At 44.8% G+C, this 21,345-nt stretch overlaps 1 protein-coding gene across 7 annotated transcripts in view; it reads left to right on the top strand.

Annotated features, from left to right (window-relative positions):
* The window catches only part of tbc1d19 (TBC1 domain family, member 19), a 317,152-nt gene that overhangs the window by 52,241 nt on the left and 243,566 nt on the right, over window positions 1–21,345 (top strand). For 3 of the 7 annotated variants that reach the window (XM_070870665.1, XM_070870657.1, XM_070870654.1), the window contains exon 4: window positions 6,435–6,510. The exons of 2 other annotated variants lie outside the window; for them this stretch is intronic. In XM_070870665.1, coding sequence (XP_070726766.1) covers window positions 6,435–6,510 — 76 coding nt within the window. Of the gene's footprint in view, window positions 1–5,794; window positions 5,842–6,434; window positions 6,511–21,345 lie in introns of all 7 variants that reach the window. 2 more of the 7 variants (XM_070870678.1, XM_070870660.1) reach the window with 1 other exon arrangement.

Below are 21,345 nucleotides of genomic sequence, written 5' to 3'. Positions count from 1 at the left end.
AATCTGTCGCCATTCAGATGATCTGCTTTCCTGTTTTTGCCACCAAAGTGGATAACCTCACATTTATCTACATTATACTGCATCTGCCATGCATTTGCCCACTTACCTAACCTGTCCAAGTTCCCCTGCAGTCTCTTAGCTTCTTCCTCACAGCTCACACTGCTACCCAGCTTGGTGTCACCTACAAACTTGGAAATATTACATTCAATTCCTTTGTCTAAATCATTAATGTATATTGTAAATAGCTGGGGTCCCAGCACTGAACCTTGCGGTACTCCACTAGTCACTGCCTGCCATTCTGAAAAGGACCTGTTTTATTCCTACTCTTTGCTTCCTGTCTGCCAACCAGTTCTCTATCCACAGCAGTACATTACCCGCAATGCCATGTGCTTTAATCTTGCAACTAATCTCTTGTGTGAGACCTTGTCAAAAGCCTTTTGAAAGTCTAAAAACACCACATCCACTGGTTCTCCCTTGTCCACTCTACTAGTTACATCCTCAAAAAATTCTAAGATTTGTCAAACATGATTTCCCTTTCATAAATCCATGCTGACTTGGACCGATTCTGTCACTGCTTTCCAAATGCGCTGCTATTACATCTTTAATAATTGATTCCAACATTTTCCCCACCACCGATGTCAGGCTGACCAGTCTATAATTCTGTGTTTTCTCTCACTCCTTTTTTAAAAATGGTGTTACATTAGCTACCTTCCAGTCCATAGGAACTGATCCAGAGTCTATAGCATGTTGGAAAATGACCATCAATGCAATGGGAGTTACCCAGACTCCAGAAACATATCTTTTAGACAAATGTAGATTTTGAGCAAAAAGATAACAATTAAGGGGAGGGAGGGACTAGAGGGAGTAGTAGTATGGCAGCTGTTCAATGCACAACAAAAAATGTGGACTTCAAAATGCATAATGTAACAGCAACAAACAGCAAGGTTACTTTAAGAAAGACTTCAAAGCAGGCAAAACCTGTTTCCCTGCCATGCTGTCTCTTATGTGGGTGCATTGTGGAAGGAGCCTTGCCTGTAATTGTGAAATTTAGCAAGGGAAATTATTTACTTAAATATTCCATCAAAATAAGGCTCTCGCACTTAAAAAAAATAGCCATTAGAAATTTAGGTCCAAATTGGGTGCCTGAGGTCAGGGCCTGTTTTCTGACCTGTGGCCGCGATCAGTGAGACTGCACTGCTTGAAAGATTGGAATTAATATGTTGACACCAGACTAGAGCACTGTACAATCTGCAATAATCCATGCATGATCGCTGATGGCTATAAATGCATCAAATGCTTGTTGCCAAAATCACTGCGTACAATGGGAACATAGGATTACATTGGATATACGACATACAAATTGGTCATTTGGCCCAATCAATCCATGTCGGCATTTATGCTCACTCGAGTCTCCTCCCATCTTTCCTCATCTAAATCTATCAGCATAACCCTCTATTCCCTTTTCCCTCATATGCTTGTCAAACCTCCCCTTAACTGCATCTATACTATTTGTTTCAACCACTCCCTGTGGTAGCGAGTTTCACATTCTCGCTACTCTTGGATTTGCTAGAGGAAAAAAGACCAAGGTCTGTCGAGTTTGCCTTCTACCATTCTGCTGCACGCATGATGCAATGATAATGGAGTTACTGATTAAATAGGCCAATCAATTTCACCTGTCAATTAATCTACACCAGGCTCTGACATGACACAAGAGAAAACCCAATCGTGGTGAGCTTTGGGAACGTAGGTCCAATGTCACCTGCCACATGTACCACATGTCTTGTCTCATATTCGCCTTGGGTTCTCCAAACACACCTGTGGAGATTATCTGAGTTCTCTGTCCCATATTATTAAGGATAAAATTGAAAAGTTGCAAGGACTTAAAGACAACAACTTCCAGTTGGACTTTGCTGAAGACACACAGACACGAGTCGGTGCCAAGGACTTTCTGGCACCGGTTTGTATCTATGACCACATTGCTGAGATGTTGAGGACATCAACATCAGTCAATACCAACTATTACATAAGCCAATGGTGAAAAACAACTGATCCCTTCACGGGGGATTTATTTGGCTCAGCACTACAGGGTTACTCTGGTGAAGGGCCTCTCCAACAAAGAGGTCCTGGTCACACCAGAAAGGTGTTGCTAAAGCTTCATCCACCACCTGGCTCAGTGCTGAATGTTTTTTAGATGTACATACATAGGAATAGTTTAAATACAACATGAAATGGAAGTACCTCTCTATTGTTAATAATACCGTTGTCTACTATATTACAAACAGGAAGGTAGTGGTGATCTGCTCCTCTGTCAAGATAGTCTAACTGAGCCAGTAGTGTCTGATTTATGAGCTAAATGTTTTGTCCAATACTTAGCAAGGGAACTTAGAAATCTTCTGATCGATAGCTGATCTATAGAAAGGAAACAATCATTTGAACGGTCTCCCACTGTGGAATTAGAGATCTTGATTTGATTGACACATAGTAGACTTGAATAACAGGTGAAAAAAGTTCATACTATGTTCTACAAAACTGATTAGTCTTATTAAATGTCCCTTACATTATTGTCATTTGGAAATTGAACTTTTAATTTTAGCTTTTAATAAATGAACATATCCATTGTTGGAACCTCTTGGATCATATGAGCCAAAATTTCTTGTTTGGAAAACTGGACTTTGTTGTACATCAGCTGTATTTAATTTGATATCCCTACCGGTCCTTAGAGTCAATTTAAAATCCATTTCTATCCACGGACATGCATTTTGGTCTTTCCAGACCAGTTTGTGCTTGATTCATTCAGGGAGCCACTGTTGATGTCCCATTTATGCAAGTCATTTGGAAATTGAACTTTTAATTTTAGCTTTTAATAAATGAACATATCCATTGTTGGAACCTCTTGGATCATATGAGCCAAAATTTCTTGTTTGGAAAACTGGACTTTGTTGTACATCAGCTGTATTTAATTTGATATCCCTACCGGTCCTTAGAACTCACCTGGATTTCCTATCAAAAGTTACTTCCCAGTTTCATTTGGACCAAATGTTTTATCTCATTTTATCTGCCATCATGCCATTTGTAGATACTCGTTATCAGGTTACTGGGCTCTTGCATGATGCAATTTCAGCAATATTGATTGTTATTTGTTTCCTATAGTGGAAAAATCCAATTCAAGCTGATGACCAAACAACTAACTGGATGGCTGATTACATTTTGTATTTCGGCTAACTTGGGGTGAAGCCCAAGGGATAGGTTAAAGGCCATTCCACAGCTTTCCCTTTAGTGTCTTTCAATCAAATACAATTGATAATACCTGCAAAGCTGTCATACAGAATAATCAATGACAACTTGCATTTATATAATGCCTGAATATAGGTGTTTCACAGGAGCATAATCGGCTTGACTTGAGCCAAAGAAGGAGACATTAGGGCAGGTGACCAAAAGCTTGGTCAAAGAGTTGAGGGCTGGATTTTCGGTTCTGCTCATTTCGGGACGGTAATGGCAGCGGGGTGGTAAAATTTGCACCTGGGAACAGTTTGCACTTCAGTCAGCAAAATTCGTCAGCTGGGCCCTGATTGTGGGGCGGAGCTCTAAGGGAGGCGTTACACATCTCTCTTAGGACGCTTGGCCATCTGAACAAGCGAAAGTCCCGAGCTAAACAGCCAGCCTCAGAACGCTCTGAGAAGCCTGGGGGGGGGGTGTGGGGTTGGGGGGGGGACGCCAGAAATATTCCCAATAAATAACTCTCAAAGTTATGAGACCATAATAATGCAGATTTTTTTTTTGCATGGCCGGGAAACCTATTACACTTACTTGAGGTCGACATTACTTACCTCACTGTAGCCACTACAGCTCGGATCGCCCGCTTTCACAGGCGGTCCCAGCAGGTCGCTCTACAGAGTACTATGGATCGGGCAATAGCCAAAAATCGAGCCGGTGTCGCAACCAGGGGTGTTGCACACCGGCTCGCCTCTTCCGGGCGGTAATGCTCCGTACCCTATTGAAACTGGCACCAAAACTCTTGGCAGGTCGCTGGAAGCTGGCTGCCTGTCCGGAAGATCTTACTACCGCATTGCTGCCCCTCTAGGGCGCTAACGGGGGCGGCAGAAGACCGAAAATGGGCTTTAAGGAGGAGAGGGAGGCTTTGAGATTTAGGGAGGGAATTAGAGAGCTTGGGGCCTAGATGGCTAAAGGCATGTCCTCCAATGGTAGAATTAAAGAAGTGGGAGACAGACGAGATCAAAGTTTGAGGAATGCAGAGTTCACAGAGATATGAAAGGATTTAAACATGAGTGAAAATTTTAAAATCAAGGGCATCAAACCTTGGGGGACTCCAGAAGTAACATTACGGGGTGGGAAGAGCAGCAATTGCAGGAGATTCTCTGGCTACGACTGGATAGGTAAAAATGGAAACCAGCGAGGTCAATCTTTAAAAAAAAATTAATTCATGGGATGTAGGCATCAATGGCAAGATCAGTATTTATTGCTTATCCCTAATTGTCCTTGCGAAGGGGATGATGAGCAGCCACCTCGAACCGCTGCAGTCCGTGTGGTGAAGGTACTCTCATAGTACTGTTAGGGAGAAAATTCTCGGATTTTGATTCAGTGATGATGAAGGGATGGCGAGATATTTCCAAGTAAAGATTGTATGTGACTTGGAGGGGAACTTGGAGGTGGTGGTGTTCTATGCGCCTGCTGCCCTTGTCCTTCCAGGTGTTAGAAAGTAGGATTGGGAGGTGCTGTTGAAGAAGCCTTGGCCAGTTGCTGCAGTGCAACTTGTAAATGGTACTCACTGCAGCCACGGTGCGATGGTGGTGGAGGGGGTGAATGTTTAAAGTGGTGGATGGGGTGCCAATGAAGTGGGCTGCTTTGTCCTAGATGGTGTCGAGCAAGTGGAGAGCAATGTTCCCCCTAATTCTTGTTTTGGATGCGTGGCCCTCTCACAGTTTTGCGCATGTGTGAAATTTAACATTGGAAAAGCTGCTCCCAGGTTGCACGGGACTGGCAGAGAGCTGGGTTGCCGCGCAGTCTAGAGGGAGCGTTGGTTGAGAGTATTTCATTACACTCCAGACTTGAGCATTGTAGATGGTGGAAAGGCTTTGGGGAGTCGGTAAGTGAGTCACTCGCTGCAATTCTGGACAATAGAGGAGAAGTGTTGGCGGAGGATGATGTGGCAACCATGCCAAAGTCTGCAGACAGGTTGAAAAGGATGAGGAGGTATAATGCACCATGGTCACATAAGATGTCAATTGTGACTTTGATTAGGGCTGTCTCAGTGCTGTGGCAGGGGCGGAAACCTGATTGGAGAGATTCAAACATGGAGTTGTGGGAAAGATCATCACACATTTAACGAGCATTACTGTTTAGATATGTTTACTGCACATGATGATGTCTTTGACAATTTGTTCCAGTAGCTGGTGTTATGGATCATCTAAAGTAGCCTCCAGCCCCCTAATTTTATTACTGTACTTTATGCTCCTACAGTGTGGGGAAGATGCTTAATGAAGAATGAGGATAGATTACCTACCTTGTAGGGTTTTCATAATTCTTGGACTATTCTGCAACCTCCACACACACAACCCTATTCATCCATCCCAATGGACCCTGTGGGGTGTAAGGTTTGAGATTAGCGGGTTAATAACCCGTTTTGGTGTAGCTTCCGCTCGAAACAAGCTGGTGTAATGGCACAGCTTCTGGGAGTTAATATTCAACATCACCTATCTACATTATCATGGTTACATTTTGATGTGCATGCTAAGCGTGTGGTTTCCCAGAATCAATATAGACTTTACTCCTACAGTGTGTGGAGGATGCAGACCATTTGAAGAATGGAGACAACCATATGAGGTAGGCAAACTTTCATTATTTACTTTGTAGTTTTCTACTACTTTGGCCATTTAATTAAACCGTACTACTTTTTTATATGAAATTCTTTGTCATTGATAGGTTCATGCAATTTGAACCTAAGTTGAAACCCTTTGAGGGGTAATTTATAAAATGTAATTTGAGTTTTTGCTTTTAATCTAATTAACTTTACTACCTATTTGATAAGTTATTTTCCTTTTTAGGCTTAGGTACAGTGTAATTTTCATGCAGCTGATCGTATAACTGGTGAACCAATCACAAAAAATCATGGGAGAGCAGCATGTCTGTTTTTTTCATTGCCCCCTTCTTCTTCAGCTTTGTGGAGACACCTTTTCCCTGGTTAGTTGGCTGAGGTGGGAGCTTGCTACATGCTGAATAATGGTGTTGAATATAATGTAGCACAGGGTGACACTGTAATAATACATAGATTCATAACAGTATTCTCCAGAGCTATCTCCATTTATCATTTTTTGGATTTTAATTCTGTTTATAAACCCCCGAGACAATTCATTGAAACAATACAGCAATCAATGAGACTGACTCTTGTTCTAATTGTAAGTCCTTTCCACGTGCAGCCTTCCCCAACCTGGTCATCCATCTGCTCCACCTGAGCACAAGAAGGAGGGATTGATGTACATGAGACGTGCACAGGTTGGTTTACGATGTACTGTACAAACTAGATAGTTGTTATTTGTCATCAGATAGTAGTGCAGTGCATCTAGTTTTTACTATACTGTGGAAAACCGATTGAGTTGGATGACTTTTAAAATTATGAAGATTTTCTAAACTGTTGTTGATATAAAAATGAGCATACCTGATATGAAAACGTGTCTTCGAAACTAAAGGGCCACCTTCGTACCCAAATGCAGTTTGGCAAAAACATTTTTGCTTGTACTTTCAAGTGGCATTTACTCTCAATAACCTGCTCACCGATGCTCAGTTTGAGTTCCACCAGGACCACACGGCTCCAGACTTTATTACAGACTTGGTCCAAAAATGGAGAAAAGAGCTGAATTCCAGAGGTGAGGTGAGAGTGAATACCCTTGACATCAAGGCAGCATTTTGACCTAGTGTGGCATCAAGGAGCACTAGTAAAATTGAAGTCAATGGGAATTGGGGAAAACTCTCCACTGGCTGGAGTCATACCTAGCACAAAGGAAGATGGTGTGGTTGATGGAGACCAATCATCTCAGCCCCAGGACATCGCTGCAGGAGTTCCTCAGGGTCTTCGGCCCAACCATTTTCAGCTGCTCCATCAATGACCACCCCTCCACCATAAGGTCAGAAGTAGGGATGTTCGCTGACGATTGCACAGTGTTCAGTTCCATTCACAACTCCTCAGTTAATGAAGCAGTCTCTGTCCCCATGCAGCAAGACCTGGATGACATTCAGGCTTGGGCTGATAAATGGGAAGTAACATTTGCGCCACAAAAGTGCCAGGCAATGATCATCTCCAACAAGAGAGAGGTTAACCACCGTCCGTTGACATGTAATGGCATTACCATCACCAAGTTCACCACCAGCAACATCCTGGGGGAGTCACCATTGACCAGAAACGTAATTGGACCAGCCACATAAATACTGTGGCAACAAGAGCAGGTTAGAGGCTGGGCATTCTGCGGTGAGTGACTCACCACCTGACTCCCCAATCCATTTCCACCATCCACAAGGCACAAGTCAGGAGTGTGATGGAATGCTCTCCACTGGCCTGGATGATTGCAGCTCCAACAACACTCAAGAATCTCTCCACAATCCAGGACAAAGCAGCCCGCTTTGTTTGCAGCCCACCCACCACCTTAAACATTCACTCCCTTCATCACCAGCGCAGTGTGGCTGCAGTGTGTACCATTTAGAAGATGCACTGCAGGAACTGGCTGAAGGTACTTTGACAGCACCTAACAAACCTGTGACCTCTACTGCCTAGAAGGACAAGGGCAACAGCTGCATGGAACAGCATTATCTCCAAGTTCTCCTAGTTACGCAACATCCTGACTTGGCAATAGATCGCCGTTCCTCCTTCATCGCTGGGTCAAAATCCTGGAACTCTCTCCCTAATAGCACTATGTGATTACCTTCACCACACGGACTGCAGCGGTACAAGGCAGCGGCTCACCACCACCTTCTCAAGGGTAATTATGGATCGACAATAAATGCTGTCCTTGCCAGTGACCCCCACAACACATGAACAAAAAAAATTGAAGAGCTAAGTTTTAAGGAGTGTTTTAAAGGAGGGGTGAGGGATAGAGAGACTGAGATGTTTACGGAGGGAATTCGAGAACTTTGGGAGCAGCCAGTTAAAAGCACGGATGCCAGTGGTGGAGCGATGAAAATCAGTGATGCGCATGAGTCCAGAATTGGAGGAGGGCAGAGATATTGGGTGGTTGTAGGGACAAGAGGAGGAGAGATGCAGGGAGGGGCAAGGCCACGGAGCAATTTGAAAATAAGCATCAGCAACAAGTTTCACTTTAAGTAAGTAAAACAAAAATAATAAATATATCTGCAATTGTAAAACTCAAGTTCTTGTGTTGTTTTACAGGGGGTCTGTGAAATTTTATAACAGGGGAGGTGGACCTCGGCGACAAAAGTTTGAGAACTACACCTCCAACCCTCATCAGGGTGGCTTGAGGGCCTTCCACTTCTTCCTTGAACAGAGGCCTGGCTAGTCCTCATCCAGGCCCAACTAGTCCTCATCCACCACCACCCTCCTCTGCCTGGCTGAACTTATTCTTACATTGAAACAACTTCTCCTTTGACTCCACTCACTTCCTCCAAATAAAAGGTGTTGTTATGGGAACTCACGGGATATGTGGAACATTCTTTATTCCAGTCCTACTCGGATCCCCTCTCTCGCTTCATTTTTTGGTATATTGCTGACTGTATCGGTGCCACTTCCTACTCTCACCCCAAACTGGAAAATTTCATCAACTTTGTATCCAATTTTCACCTCTCCCTCGCCTTCACATGGTCCATAAATTTATATAGCGCCTTTCACGACCACCGGATGTCACAAAGCGCTTCGCAGCCAATTAAGTACTTTAGGAGTGTAGTTACTGTTGTAATGTGGGAAACGCGGCAGTTAATTTGCGCACAGCAAGCTCCCACAAACAGCAATGTGATAATGACCAGATAATCTGTTTTTCTTATGTTGAGTGAGGGATAGATATTAGCCAGGACACCAGGAATATCTCCCCTGCTCCTCTTCGAAATAGTGCCATGGAATCTTTTATGTCCACCTGAGGGAACAGATGGGGCCTCGGTTTAACGTCTCATCCGAAAGACGGTACCTCCGACAGTGCAGCACTCCCTCAGCACTGCACTGGAGTGTTAGCTCTGACTCTTCCCTTCCCTTCCCTTCCCTTCCCTGACTTCTCTCTATATCCATTTCTGGGGATAGGCTATTGACCAATATCTATTATAAGCCCACTGACTCCCACAACTACCTTAATTACACTTCCTCCCACCCCGTTTCCTGTAATCATTCTACCAGTTTCTCCGTCTCTGTCACATCTGACGATGTCACCTTCTATACAATTGCTTTCGATATGTCTTCCTTTTTCCTCAAATGAGGATTCCACTCCACCGTGGCCTCCTCGACAGGTCTGTCCCATTTCCCGCACTTCTGCTCTCACCCGTTCCCCTCCCAGAACCGTGATAAGGTTCCCCTTGTCGTCACCTTTCACCCCACGAGCTTCCACATTCAACGGTTTATCCTCTGCCATTTTTGCCACCACCAAACACATCTTCTCCTCCCCCCCCGTTTCAGCATTCTGAAGGAATTGTTCCCTACGCGACACCCTGGTACATCCAACACCCGCTCCCCTTCCTATGGTACCATCCCATCCAAGAGCAGGAGATGCAGTACCTGCCCTTTTACCTTCCCCTTTCCCACTGAGCAGCGCCCCAAACCCTCCTTCCAGGTGAAACAGCGATTTACTTGTACTTCTTTCAATTTAATATACTGTATTTTCTGCTCACGATGCAGTCTCCTCTACATTGGGGAGACCAAACACAGACTGGGTGATCATTTGTGAAAACGCATGCGTGATCCTGAGCTTCTGGTCGCTTTTAATTTTAATAGTCCGTCCCACTCGCACTCTGACTGTCCTGTCCTCGGCCTCCAACACTGCTCTAATGAAGCTCAGCGGAAGCTCGAGGAACAGCACTACCTGTATCAATTAGGCACTTTACAATCTTCCAGACTCAATATTGAGTTTAACAATTTCAGATCATAATCGCTGCTCCCAAATTTTTTGGACTGCAGCTGCTGGTAATCATTCTACCATTGTCATTTACATCTCGTCTGGACCCATCTTTTGTTTTTCTTGTCCCATTGCCACCCCCTTTTGCCTTGCAACATCATCCCTTTTGTCATTCAATCACTCCTGTCTTCCATCCTATCAACGACCTTCCCTTTTGTCCTTTCCTCCCCCCTGCCTTTTTGAACAACAAAAAAGGGGCAGTCACATTGCTGGGAGTGTACTATAGATCCCCAAACAGTCAGAGCAAATATGTAGACACATTTTTGAGAAGTGCAAAAACAATGGGGCAGTAATAGTAGGGGATTTAAACTACCCTAATATTAACTGGGATACAATTAGTGTAAAAGGATTAGAGGGCACAGAATTTTAAAAATGCATTGAGGAGAACTTTTTTAGCCAGTATGTAACAAGCCCAACAAGAGCGGTAGCAGTTCTGGACTTAATTTTAGAGAATGAAGCTGGGCAGGTGGAAGGGGTAACAATGGGAGAGCATTTTGGTGGTAGTAATTATAATTCAGTTAGATGTAGTATAGTTGTGGAAAAGGACACAGATAGAGCAGGTGTAAAAGTTCTTGGTTGGGAAAGGCCAATTTTACTAAGCTGAGATGTGATTTAGCAAAAGTGGATTGGAAACAGCTACTTGAAGGTAAATCTGTGTCAGCAGTGGGGAGACATTCAAAGAAGAGATAGGGTGGGTTCAGAAAATTTTTTTTCCCACAAAGAAAAAGGGTGGAACTCCCAAATCGAGAGCCCCCTGTATGTCAAGGGGCATACAGGGTCGAATTAGGAAAAAAGGGGAAAAAAGGATACCGAGAGCTTAAAACTACAGAAAACATAAGAGTATAGAAAATTCAGGGGTGAAATTAAAAAGGAAATTAGGAAAGCAAAGAGAGGGCATGAAAAAATATTGGCAAGTAACATCAAAGAAAACCCAAAGATGTTTTATAAATGCATAAAGAGCAAGAGAATAACTAAGCAAAGAGTAGGGCCGATAAGGGACCAAAAAGGTAATCTACGTATGGAGAGGGAAGACATGGGTATGGTTCTTGAGGAATACTTTGCACCTGCCTTCACAGAAGAGTGTCAATGCAGACATTGAGGAGGTATGTGAAATATTAGATGGAATAAACATAGAGAGAGAGAGGAAGTACTGAGGTTTAGCATCAGGCCTGGATGAAATATATATAGAGGCAATGGAGGAAATAGCGGAGACTCTGACCATCATTTTCAAGTCCTCACTGGCTACAGGTGGTGCCAGAGGACTGGAGAACTGCTAACATTGAGAAAGAGATAGACCAAGTAATTACAGGCCAGTCAATATAACCTCAGTGGTGGCAAAGTTATTGGAAAAAATTCTGAAGGACAGTATGATTTATCATTTAGAAAGTCACTGAGAGCATGCTGGGAGATCTCAGAGATGCAGTGATCGTGACCATCTTTAAAAAAGGGGACAAGTCCGACTGCGGCAACTACAAAGGAATCTCCCTGTTATCGACCACTGGGAAAGTTGTCGCTCAAGTCCTCCTCAAGTGCCTTCTCCCTGTGGCTGACGAGCTCCTCCCGGAGTCACAGTACGGATTTCATCCCCTACGGGGCACAACAGACATGATTTTTGCAGTGCGACAGCTGCAGGAAAAATGCGGGGAACAGTACCAGCCCTTATACATGGCCTTCTTTGACCTTACAAAGACCTTTGATACCGTCAACCATGAGGGTCCAAGGAGCATCCTCCTCCGTTTCGGATGGCCCCAAAAGTTTGTCGTCATTCTCCGCCTGCTCCACGTCGACATGCAGGCCATGATCCTTACCAACAGATCCATTACAGACCCAATCGACATCCGCACCGGGGTCAAATAGGGCTGTGTCATCGCCCCAACCTTCTTCTCAATCTTCTTCGCTGCCATGCTCCACCTCTCACTCAACAAGCTCCCCGCTGGAGTGGAACTAAATTGCAGAACCAGTGGGAACCTGTTCAACCTTCGCTGTCTCCAAGCCGGTCCAAGACCACCCCAACCTCTGTCGTCGAGCTACAGTACGTGCACATGCGTCTGCGCACATTCAGAGGCTGAACTCCAGGACAGAGTCGACATATTTACTGAGGCGTACGAAAGCATATGACAAAGGTCCTCCACCAGCCTGTCCTCACCGCACAGCACTGGCCCCCCAGTCATCAAGATCCACGGCGCAGCCCTGGACAACGTGGACCATTTCCCATACCTTATCAACAAGAGCAGACATTGACGACGAGATTCAACACCGCCTCCAATGCGCCAGTGCAGCCTTCAGCCACCTGAGACAAAGCGTGTTTGAAGACCCTCAAAACTGCCACCAAGCTCATGGTCTACAGGGCTGTAGTAATACCCGCCCTCCTGTATGGCTCAGAGACATGGACCATGTACAGTAGGCACCTGAAGTCACTGGAGAAATACCACCAACGATCCCTCTGCAAGATCCTACAAATCCCCTGGGAGGACAGACGCACCAACATTAGTGTCCTCGACCAGGCCAACATCCCCAGCATTGAAGCACTGACCACACTTGATCAGCACTGACCACACTTGGGCAGGCCACATCGTTCGCATGCCAGACACGAGACTCCCAAAGCAAGCACTCTACTCTGAACTCCTTCATGGCAAATGAGCAAAGGCGGGCAGAGAAAACATTACAGGGACACCCTCAAAGCCTCCCTGATAAAGTGCAACATCCCCACTGACACCTGGGAGTCCCTGGCCAAAGACCGCGCTAAGTGGCGGAAGTGCATCCGGGAGGGCGCTGAGCACCTCGAGTCTCATCGCCGAGAGCATGCAGAAATCAAGCGCAGGCAGCGGAAAGAGCGTGCGGCAAACCTGTCCCACCCACACTTTCCCTCAACGACCATCTGTCCCACCTGTGACATGGACTGTGGTTCTCGTATTGGACTGTTCAGCCACCTAAGGACTCATTTTTAGAGTGGAAGCAAGTCTTCCTCGATTCCGAGGAACTGCCTATGCTGATGATGATGATGATGATTAATCAAGGACTGTCAGCATGGATTTGTTAAGGGAAGGTCATGTCTGGCTAACTTGATTGGTCCTCAAAATATTCAGTGAGGAGGGTTGATGAGCATAGGGAATTTGATGTAGTCTGCATGGATTTTAGCAAGGCTTTTGACAAGGTCCCACATGGCAGGTTGGTCAAAAAAGTATAAGCCCATGAGATCCAAGAGAAAGTGGCAAGTTGGATCCAAAATTGGCTCAGTGGCAGGAAGCAAAGGATAATGGTCGACGGGTGTTTTTGTGACTGGAAGGCTGTTTCCAGTGGAGTTCCACAGGGCTCAGTACTAGTATCAATGAATTAGACATCAATGGAGGGGGCATGATTAAGAAGTTTGCAGATGATACAAAATTAGCCATGTGATTGATAGTGAGGAAGATAGCTGTAGACCGCAGGAAGATATGAATGGACTGGTCAGGTCGGCAGAAAAGTGGCAAATGGAATTCAGTCCGGAGAAGTGTGAGGTAATGCATTTGGGGAGGGCTAACAAGGCAAGGGAATAAACAATAAATGGTAGGATACTGAGAAATGTAAAGGAACAGAGGGACCTTGGAGTCCACAGGTCCCTGAAAGTAGCAAGACAGGTAGATAAGGTAGTAAACAATGCATACGGGATACTTTCTTTTATTAGCTGATGCATAAAATATATGAGCAGAGAAATTGTGCTAGAACTGTATAAAAGACTAGTTGGACCAAAGCTAGGGTACTGCGTACAGTTATGGTCACCACATTGCAGGAAACATGTGATTGCACTAGAGAAGGTACAGAGGAGATTTAAGAGAATGTTGCCAGGTCTGGAGAATTTTAGCTATGAGGAAAGATTGGATATGCTGGGGTTGTTTCTTTGCAACAGAGGAGGCTGAGGGGAGAATTCATTGAGGTTTATACAGTTATGAGGGACCTAGATAGAGTGGATAGGAAGGACCTATTTCCCTTAGCTGAGAGGTCAGTAACCGGGGCATAGATTTAAAGTAGTTTGTAGAAGGTTTAGAGGGGAGTTGAGGAAATCCTTTTTCACCCAGAGGGTGGTGAGGGTCTGGAATTCTGCTGAAAGGGTGGTAGAGACAGAAACCCTCATCATCTTTAAAAAGTATTTGGATTTGCACTTGAGGTGACGTAAACTGCAAGGTTACGGACCAAGAGCAGGAAACTGGGAGTAGATTGGATAACTTTTTTTCGACTGGCACAGACACGATGGGCTGAATGGCCGCCTGCTGTGCTGTAAATTTCTATGATTCTTTTTCCTGCCTCTGTACTTGCTTAAAACATGTTACATCTCTAACTTTTTCCAGTTCTGATGAAAGGTCATTGACCTGAAATTTTAACTCTGTTTCTCTCTCCGCAGCTGCTGCCTGATTTGCGGAATATTTCCAGCATGTACTGATTTTATTTCACGTATCCAGCATCCACAGTATTTTGCTTTTGTATTAGTCAGACATGATTTGCCTTTTACAAATTCGTGCTGGCTATCACTTATAAACAGATGCTTCTCCAGTGAGAATTAATTTTGTCCTCGACAGTGGTCTGTAGTAGTTTTCCCAGCACTGACATTATACTGATTGGCCTGTAGTTACCAGGTTTATCCCTCTCCCCTTTTATGAACTGCAGTATAACATTCGCAATCCCTTCCAATTCTCTGGCACCACTCCCAGATCCAAGGGAGATTGAAAGATTGTGATCAAAGCTTCTTCTATCTCCACCCTAGCTTTTCTCAGCAACCTAGGATGCATCCCATTTGGACCGGGTAACTTGTTAACTTTGAGTTATGCCAACCTATTTAGTACCACCTTTCTAACTATTTTTATCCTATGCAATTTCTCTACTCCTCCCCACCCCCGCCCCACATTACTACCGCAACATTAACTGCACCCTCTTCTTTTGTGAAGACAGATGCAAATTACTCATTCAGTACCTCAGATATGTGATCTGCCTCAACAAGAAAATTTCCTTTTTTGTCCCTAATTGGCTCCACCATTCCTTTAACTATCCTTTTAATTTTTATATGTTGATAAAAGATTTTTGGCTTCTCTTTTATGTTACTCGCTAATCTTTTCTCAGTCAGCTGTAAGTGTTCGTCTTGAATAAGTGTTAATCACAGGGGATGGGGAGCTGAGTCAACACTTGTAAATTGGGTGTAGCTCTTAAAGAGTATAAAAGTCAACAGTTTTTCAGAGCACAGAGAGGTCGGCACAGAGTGGATTTAAAGATTGGTTTATTTGGGAATTTGGAAAGAGTGGGGAGACGAGGAGGAAGGAGTTATAGCTTTTTGCCCACACTACTTGTAGTGCTTTGTGTTATAGATAGATAATTTAATTACCCATTACTTAATCCAGATCAATTAAGGTCAAGGAACTAAACTGTAAACTAAGTTACTTGAATTAAATGTCATTACATTTGTATTTAATAGAACAGGCTCATATAGAGGTGACAGTGCAGGTGTTGTGCCGCAACTGCAGCATGCGGGAGTTTAAGGAGAGCATTGTGATCCTGGACAGCCGCATTTGCAGTAAGTGCCCGTATCTTGAGCTCAGAGTTGATGAGCTGGAGTCTGAGGTGCAGACATTGTGGGGTATCAGGGAGGGGGAGAGTTACCTGGACACTTTGATCCAGGAAGCAGTCACACTCCTTAGGTTAGGTAGTGGTGCAGGTCTGGTTAGTGGTCAGGGACAGAAGGGTGTGACTGCAACTCAGGCAGGTAAGGGGACCACAGGTGCAGTGCTGGAGGAGCCTCAGCCTTTGACCTTATCCAACAGGTTTTTGCTGCCTGTGTGGACGAGGGAAAAGCCTGCAGGATGGATGACTATGGCATCATGGTGCAGGAGGCCATTCAAGTGGGGGGAGTGAAAGGGGACAGTATAGTTGGAGGGATATATACTGTTCTCTGCAGCCGCGACCGGGAGTTTCGAAGGTTGTGTTGCCTGCCCCGGAGCCAGGGTTAAAGACATCTCCTCGCGGCTGGAGAAGAACTTGGAGTGGGAAAGGGAGCATCCAGTTGTCGTGGCCCACATAGGAATCAACGACATAGGTAGAACTAGGAATGAGGTGCTGCTGAAGGAGTTTGAGGAGTTGGGGTTCAAATTAAAAAGCAGAACCTCGAAGGTAATAATGTCTGGATTTTTACCTGAGCCACGTGCCAATTGGTATAGGGATAAGCAGATTAGAAGGTTAAATATGTGGCTCAAAGAGTGGTGTGGGAGGCAGGGGTTTTGCTTCATGGGGCACTGGCACCAGTACTGGGGAAAGAGGGAGCTGTTCCATTGGGATGGGCTCCACTTGAACTGGGCTGGAACCAATGTCGTGGCGAATCGAATAAGTAAATTTGAAAGCAACAAGAGAATTGACCAGGCTCTATAGCAGAGTTTTGGGTAAAAATAAGCAGATTGGGTCAGGATGGGACAGAGTGAGTAACAAAGGTAATAGGGCATTACTGACTAAGGTGACATCAGGGAAAAAAATAGAAAAAAGTCAAAGCTAAAGGCACTATATCTAAATGTGTGAAGCATTCGCAGCAAAATAGATGAATTAATAGTGCAGATAGAAATGAATAGGGTTGATCTAATAGCCATTACGGAGACGTGGTTGCAAAGTAACCATGGTTGAGAACTAGATATTCCAGGATACTTAAATCTTAGAAGAGATAGGCAAAATGGAAAAGGTGGAGGGGCAGCTCTGATAAAGGATGGGATAAAGACAGTAGCGAGCAAGGATCTTAGCTCGGAGAATCAATAAGTAGAATCTGTTTGGGTGGAGCTAAGAAACAGCAAGGGGCAGAAAACATTGGTGGGATTTGTTTATAGGCCCCCAGGTAATGTAGGGCACAGTATAAATCAGTAAATTAGAGGTACATGTAACAGAGGTAATACAATAATCATGGGGGACTCTAATATACATCTAGACTGGACAAACCAAATTTGAAGTACTAGTGTGGAGGATGAATTCATGGAATGTATACAAGTTGGTTTTCTAGATCAGCATGTTGAGGAACCAACTAGAGAACATGCTACTTTAGATCTAGTATTGTGCAATGCGAAAGGTTTAATTAATAACCTTATAGTAAAGGTTAGGGAAGAGTGATCATAATATGATAGAATTTTACATTAAATTTGAAAGTGATTCAGTTAAAATCCAAACTAGGGTCTTAAATCTAAACAAAGGAAACTATGTAGGTATGAGGTGCGAATTGGCTAAGATAGATTGGGAAACTATATTAAAAGGTATGATGGTAGACAAGCAATGGCTAGCATTTAAAGAATTAATACATAATTTACAACAAACATACATTCCTTTAAAGCACAAAATCCCCACAGGAAAAGTGGTCCAACCGTGGCTAACAAGAGAAGTTAAAGATAGCATCAAATCAAAGGAAGAGGCTTATAATGTTGCCAAAAAGACCAGTAAGCCTGAGGATTGGGAATATTTTAGAATTCAGCAAAGGAGGACCAAAAAATTGAAAAAGAAAAGGAAAATAGAATATGAGAGTAAACTAGCGAGAGACATAGGGCTAGATTTTCCATTATTTTTGCATGCATACCGCCCACTGAAATTTTAACACTGAAATGAGGTATAACGCCCATATATCGCCCATTTAGCCACAAAATGGAAAGTAACGCCCATTTCTCGGTCACTTATCGCCGAGCGTTACTTTTCGGATGTACGTAACGCCGATAAAAAATAATACCGCCCACCCTCTTTTTTTGGGGCGGAAAGATCAGAATGGGCGAAACCAACACCCATAATATCGCCCGGCATTACTTTCGGCACGCAATGAACGCCGAAATTTAATAATACCACCCGGCCACTGTTTTTTGTCGAAACTAACTCCCAGAAAATCGCCCTGCCTTACTTTCGGCACCTCGCACACATCTCGCCGACAATATCATTCGCCCAAAAAACCGCTGTGAAAAAGTTGAACTGACCTGAACTAATCACAGCGGTATGGATGCCATTTCCTAAATCGCAGGTCGCATCATTTAAAAGGCTGCTCTGCTTCAACCTCGAGGGAGTTTGGATGCACTCTGGAGGTCTTTTAAGGTGATGTGAACATCTGAATAAACATCGTTTCATACTGTGGACGATTGGAATTTACTTTAGGTGTCTTAGTGGGGACATTTATTGTTTGTGAACAATCGGTGTAATACTGATAGCTATTGGAATGGGGCCTGTCATTTCTCAGTCTCTCTTGATGACCACGCACATGCTGCAGACTCAAGATGGCAGAAGGTACATTCGACAGCATTATGTGCCCATTGTAAGACGTGTCAGACTGATGAGGAGGACCAGACGTTACACCCCCCGCACTTACAGGGAGAAGCTGTCTTACCTCAACTTGTCCGACACCACCTGCCTTAGGAGACTCCGCTTCCACAAGGAGGTTATCAGTGAGATTTGCCAGCTCATCAGGGGAGATCTGCAGCCTGCCAGCACCATCAGGCCCGCACTGTCCATCGAGGTCAAGGTCACCGCGGCACTTTCGTTCTATGCATCGGGTTCCTTTCAGGCCTCAGCTGGCGACATTTGCGCTACATCTGCAGTATGCCACACATTGTTGCATTAGACAGGTCACTGAAGCCCTTTACGTACGCAGCATGGACTTTATCAGCTTCCCTATGACCAGACTGAGAGGACTTTAGGATTCTACCGAATTGCTAACTTCCCAAGGTGCAGGGAGCAATAGACTGTACGCACACCGCGATGCGGGCACCTTTTCAGGATGCAGAGGTTTTTAGGAACCGCAAGGGATTCCACCCCCTGAATGTGCAACTTGTTGTCAACCACCAGCAAATTATTATGGCAGTGAATACTAAATTTCAGGGCAGCATCCATGATGCTCACATCCTGCGTGAGAACGCTGTGTCTGACATGTTTACCAGTCAGCCACAAGGTTAATGCTGGATGCTTGGTGACAAAGGATATGGCTTCGCCACCTGGCTGATGACACCCACACCGAAGCTGAGAAGCGATACAGCGAGAGCCACAGATCCACTCGCAATATAGTCGAAAACTATTGGAGTGCTTAAGCAGCGCTTTAGATGCCTGGACCACTCGGGAGGTGAGCTCCAATACTACCCTGAGAAGGTAGCTCAATTCGTGGTGGTGTGCTCCATGCTACACAACTTGGCTATCAGGAGAGGACAATCAGGCTGACACTGAAACCATGCCCCCGCCCCCCTCTAGACCACAGGAAAGGGCCCGTGGTAGCTACATAGCTGCAGGACTCTTACGTCAGCAGCTCATAAATGAGCGCTTTGCTTGAAAGAACATTGGTAGTATTTACAAAGCTGCCACACCGCTTTGTAAATACCACCAAGTGGATGGTATTTGGTGACAGTTAAAGTTTAAGTTGATTCAAGTTAAGTGTAATTATACCCTTTCATGTTAAGGAATCATCAGTGTGAAACGGTGCAGCTATCTGAGACAAAGCGCAACAAGGTTATGTTAAATAAAAAACATTTAATCTGACAATTTGTCTTAAATCATAAGTATAACTAAAAAAACACCCCACCCCACAAAAAATTTATCACATTTACATCATTACAATGGTCCCCATTTCCAGCAAAGCAGAACACAAATGCAAACCAACAAGGTAGCCCCCTTGCCCTGACAGGCTCGAGGGGCTAGATGGCCTACTCCTGTTCCTAATTCTTATGTTCTTTAAAATAGCAGCAGAAAACTAAATATATGCCCCAGACAACACCTGCGGCCATGCACCTCACCTTCCTTCTTCCCATCCCCCCCCCACCCCGTCCCCCCTCCCGGCTTCTCCTCCCCACCTCTACCCCTTCCCCTTCCCCTCCTGATTCTAAGCCGCCTGGCCGAGGAGCTCCTCAGCGCTGCTTCATTGGGGGGATGATAGCAGAACCGCTGCTTGGATGGATGCAGGAAAGGATGGTCCCGAGGTGAGATCGTGCTCCAAGCCAGAAGCAAGATCTTCCTCCTGGCTCTCGTGTGTCGTTGGCAATGGGGGTGCGGCACCTTGGGGTACAGCGCCGCGCTCCGGATCACTGGGAGCCCTCTGCCACAAGTGTTCCTGGCTAACAGCTCCAGGGCCTCCTCCATCCCTGCCATGTTATATATTAATTGTTGGGCCACAACTCTGTTCCAACTACCTTCTTGGTGCTTAGTAGGCTTTTTGCTGCTGGTGAATCTCCCTCCTGCCTCCCACAACAGCTAAACAAGCACACACCATACACACACATGTTTTCAGTCCCTCTCTCTGTCTCCTCTTCTGCGCATGTAATGATGACCCCTGACCTCCTGAAACGCAGGTAACGAGCACTGCCATGCCATTGCTATGGTTGGCGACACTTTGCGGCAGATGGTCAAAAAAATGTAACGCTAACGGCCATTTCAGATCGCTCGCGGTGGCGCCCATTTCAAAAAATGGAAAGTTGGGGTTTTGAAAATGGGTGATAATCCGGCGATCTCAAAACCCAATTTATCGCCCACGCTGGAAATAACTCCCATTTTTGGCCGATTTGCACAAAAGTGGAAAGTCTAGCCCATAAAAACAGATGGTAAAAGCTTCTATAAATATGTAAAAAGGAAAAGATTAGCAAAAGTAAATATGGGTCCCCTATAGGATGATAAAGATAGTAGAGAGAAAGGAGAAAGTATAAAGAGGAATAAGGAAATGGCAGAGAAATTAAACAAATTTGTGTCTGTCTTCGCGGAAGAAGACACGAAAAGCCTCCCGAAAATAGTGGAGTACCAAGGGTCTAGTGAGAATGAGGAACTGAAAGAAATTAGTATTAGTGAAAGAATAGTACTGGTGAAATTAATGGGACTGAAAGCCAATAAACCTCCTGAACCTGATGGCCTACATCCTAGGGTTTTAAAAGAGTTGGCTAAAGAGATAGTGGATGCATTGGTTGTCATCTTCCAAAATTCCATAGATTCCAGGACAGTTCCCGCAGATTGGAAGTTAGCTAATGTAACCCCCGCTATTTAAGAAAGGAAGGAGAGAGAAAACGGGAAACTACGGACCAGTTAGCCTGACGTCTATTATTAGGGATGTGGTAACAGGGCATTTAGAAAAGTGGGGGGGGTCCCTGCTGAGGAGCTGTTCGGGCGGGCCCCGCTGAGGAGAAGCTGTTTGGGTGGGGCCTCGCCGTGGAGAATGTGTTCGCGCAGAGCCCCGCCGTGGAGAATGTGTTCGCGCGGAGCCCCGCTGTGGAGAAGTTGTTCGGGCAGTCCC

This window comes from Pristiophorus japonicus, chromosome 2, assembly GCF_044704955.1.
Source record: "Pristiophorus japonicus isolate sPriJap1 chromosome 2, sPriJap1.hap1, whole genome shotgun sequence".
Taxonomy (NCBI): Eukaryota; Metazoa; Chordata; class Chondrichthyes; family Pristiophoridae; genus Pristiophorus; species Pristiophorus japonicus.
The sequence above is the reverse complement of the archived record's forward strand: the minus strand, read 5'-3'. Positions and strand labels throughout refer to the sequence as shown.